At 37.8% G+C, this 4000-nt stretch overlaps 1 protein-coding gene across 1 annotated transcript in view; it reads left to right on the forward strand.

Annotated features, from left to right (window-relative positions):
- Nucleotides 1-4000, forward strand: part of IFT74 (intraflagellar transport 74) — a 111195-nt gene that overhangs the window by 92235 nt on the left and 14960 nt on the right. The window contains exon 13 of the mRNA XM_012646308.1: nucleotides 1968-2021. Coding sequence (XP_012501762.1) covers nucleotides 1968-2021 — 54 coding nt within the window. The remainder of the gene's footprint in view (nucleotides 1-1967; nucleotides 2022-4000) is intronic.

Below are 4000 nucleotides of genomic sequence, written 5' to 3' on the forward strand. Positions count from 1 at the left end.
TAATTAGGGACTGACTACCCCCACTATCTTCATCCATTTCCTAACTTTACTGATGGCTGTATCCAGAACTTGTAAAAACTCTGTGCCTTGTAAGAGGATACATAGAACACAGACTGATTTTTGGAGTTTTAGCCTCTGGGCTCGATCCGTTGGCTCTTGCATTTTCATGGAACTCTTACTCCTAAAGTCTTTCTAGATATCAGCTCCTCCTAATCTGGAACTCCCTTAGGAATCTCCAGTCTGTTATTCTCTCCATCCTTGCTCAGTATCATTTTAATAAGCTTCTTTAGTTTCTCTAGAAGCTAAGAACTGACTGACTAGGGTGAAGAAATCAGACAATGGAGCAAGCACAAATTTATTCTACTATCTTTACCTGGGATCCTGGGTACACAGGGCTACAGCCATCTTGCTATCCAGGAGAATAGCCATGTGCCTTCAAAACTGTTTTTGTTACAGTGAAATCCTGTTGTCATGATCCACGCCTACTAATGGTCTTTTTGTGAGGCAAGATGTCAAGATATTATCCATCTTTCTGGGCCTTGGATTTTTGTCCCTTTAGACATGTTTTCTATGTTTATTAGACTCAACATGTCTAAAACTGTTATAAGCAGCTGCTTCTTCGACCTGCTCTCCTTTTCAGTTAATCTTAGATGTCCAAGCCAGAAACCCGGGAGTCATACTTTACCTCCTCTCTCTTTAACCCTCACCGAAGTCCATTGACTTTGGTTCTTAAATATCTGCAACAAAAATCCACTACCTTCTATCCTAATTAGCACCACTCTACTCCAGGCAACTTTCGTCTTTCACCCAGATTACTGTGGCAACTTTCTGACTGGTCTTATAGCCTCCAATCTTACTTCTCTTTTATTGTCCAGACCTGAAATATTTTTCAAAAATGCAAACTGATCATTGCATTCCCCTGCTTAAAATTCTTTAGTAATTCTCCTTAGGAGAAAGCCCAAACTCTTTAACATGGGTCTTATAAGGTATTTCGTAATCTGCCTCATCTTTGTGCCACTTTTTCAATTCATATTCTCTGTCTCAGCCACATCACTCTTTCAGTTTCTTGTGCTACCGTATTCATCTTCATGTCCAAACTTTTTCCTGGTAATGCTTTGACATTGGCAGTTTCTGGATTTTGACGAAGTGACTCTTACTCATTCTTTATGATGCATCTTAAACATTATTTCTGTAGTGAAACTTTCTCTGCAGTGCTGAACTAGATTAGTTGCCCTTGTTGTGTGCTCCTGTAGCATCCTTTATTTTTCATATGATAGCACTTAGTACATTTTAATTGTATTTACTTGGATTTTTTTTTTTTTTTTTTTTTTTTGGAGACAAGGCCTTGATCTTTTGCCCAGGCTAGAGTGCAGTGGCATCATTACAACTCACTACAGTCTCAAATTCCTGGGGCCAAGTGATCCTCCTGCCTCAGCCTCCTCAGTAGCTAGGACTACAGACATGTACCACCATGCCCAGCTAATTGTTGTATTTTTTGTAGAGATGGGGGTCTCGCTCTTGCTTAGGCTGGTCTCGAACTCCTGGCCTCAAGTGATCCTCCTGCTTGGTTTAATTACTTGTTAAGTGTCTAGACCATAAACTCTGTGAGAGAAGTTACTCTGCTATCTTGCTTGTCATTGTGAGCTATTCAAAGATGGAATGGATTTTCTTGGGAACTTATGTTTCTTGTCAGCAGTAGTATTCATGTGTAGGTTGAATAGCCCCAAGTTGAAAATGGAAAGCCTTTAAGTCCTTTCCAAACAGGAGATTGTTTTTTTAGTATTCAAGGCTCATGTATATATCTGCTTTAAAAGACTCTATAAGTCATTGTAAAATAATTTTACCTAACTGGAAGTAATTGAATATTCAATGACTAATGGCATATAGAGGACCTAGGAGATATTTCTAATTTAGAGCACTATATCTGGAATTGTTGAAATTAATGTTATATTTTATATCTCTTACAGGTGAAATGAATCAGAAATACAAGGAGCTAAAAAAAAGGGAGGAAAATATGGACAGTAAGTGATATTCTTATAGATAAAAGTATTATATTCTCAGATTACTTTCATTTATATGAAACCAGAGATCTCATTTTAGGGAAATATAATGGCTAATAAGTGCAGAAGAAGTGTGGACATTTAAAGCATTTTGCCTTGAAGAATAAGTAAATTTCTACTGTAATTTAAGGATGAGTAGAGAATTCTAAAAAGGTATATGTATGTGTATGTATGAGTATTTGCATGTTGGAGATAGATTCTAAAGCTAGTACTTATATTCATAGTCTGTATAGAGAGAACCTATGGACCACTTATCGATTGAACGTTGAATGCTCTCTTTTACGTGCTTCACTTTGTTCACCTTTAATATCTTTCACTTTCATTTTAATTTTTCATAATACTTATTATTTATTAGCCGTCACCTCAAATTTTGTTACTACCACCAACTGTAATGTTAGTAGCCTTCCGTTACAGTTTTTATTCACTTTAAAAAAAATAATCTCAGCTTTACTTTATAAATGGATCATTTAAACTTGTACATTTTTTAGAATTTAGAATCAATTTTTTAGAAATTGACACATACTGTCTATTACTGGTTTCCTTTTAAGTTATCATTTTGCCAAAATCTGAAGTTTTATAGATCTGAAGTTAATTGTTACCTTCATAAAGGCATGCTATAAAACAGTAATTGTCAACTCTGATTTCACAATATACCAAGAGTTCTCTAAAATCTCAGCAAATACCAGACGTTATCTCAAAATTAATTCTTTGTTTTGTTTTTTTTTTGAGACAATCTCACTCTGTCTCCTGGGCTGGAGTGTAGTGGCATCATCATAGTGTCAGGTCTGGCCTATTGGTGGACTGTTGTCCTAGTTCTTTGGCTCTTTGCTTGGAAAATTCATAAGCAGGGCCAGTATGACAGAGTAACCACAGACAGGAAGCAATTTCACACAAACAGCTTTTATTGCAGAAAAGAAGGGAGCTATACAAAGTGAGAATACGTTCCAGAGAGGAATGGGTCAGTCTCCACGAGTGGAGAAAGATGTTGAGGACTCCCAGGTGGTTTCTTTTTATTGGCCTAGTCTGGGGAAGGGCTTATGGGAGGTGTGGGATGTTACCAGACGATTGATATACATGATTCGCAGGTGTTCTTATAACAAAGTTGCAGCTCCACAGGTGTGTATGCCTCAAAACCTCTCAAGTTCCTGCTCTTTGCAGTTAGCTACTGCATTTTCCTGCAATCTCTCCCTGTCCCCTCCTTCTCCACCCCTAGGAACCACCTTCCTGGTCTGTATCTGCCACCTTTGGATTTGGTTCCTGCCTAGTACACTGCAACCTCAAACTCCTGGGCTAAAGTGATCCTCCTGCCTCAGCCTCCCAAGTAGCTGGGACTACTGGCACACACCCCCACACCCAGCTAATTTTTCTACTTTTTGTAGAGATAGGGTCTCGATCTTGCTCAGGCTGGTCTCAAACTCCTGGCCTCAAGCAGTCCTCCCACCTTGGCCTTCCAGAGTGCTAGGATTACAGGTGTGAGCCACTGTGCCTGGCCATTGTTTTCTTTTTTTAAAAAAAGTGGTTTTGGTAAAGGAGAGAGTGTAAAATCAAGGAATGATGTGTTATGACTCCATAATATTGGAAATCATTAGATACTACGCAGTATGGTATCTGGCACTTAGGTGGCCCTTAATAAATGTTCATTTAATGAATGTTTACCAAATGAATTAAAGAAATTCCTATGCTACAGAATCTTAAAATTGGAGGTCATCTATCCCAGATTTCTTCCTGTGTCTTAATTATGGCTTGTTTTCCTAACAAAATACTTCTGAAAGAGAATATTCATATATGCCTTTGTATGTGTAAAAATCTCATTTGACTGCGTAATACATGATCAATGCATTGTATAATCAGGGTAATCACACTTGAAACCTGAATTTAAGATGTTCAAGTAGGACATTAAAGGAAATTCAGTTTTTAAAAAAATGTTGATGTGGTCTTCT

Source organism: Propithecus coquereli, unplaced genomic scaffold, assembly GCF_000956105.1.
Source record: "Propithecus coquereli isolate 6110/MARCELLA unplaced genomic scaffold, Pcoq_1.0 Scaffold106, whole genome shotgun sequence".
In the NCBI taxonomy this organism is placed as follows: domain Eukaryota; kingdom Metazoa; phylum Chordata; class Mammalia; order Primates; family Indriidae; genus Propithecus; species Propithecus coquereli.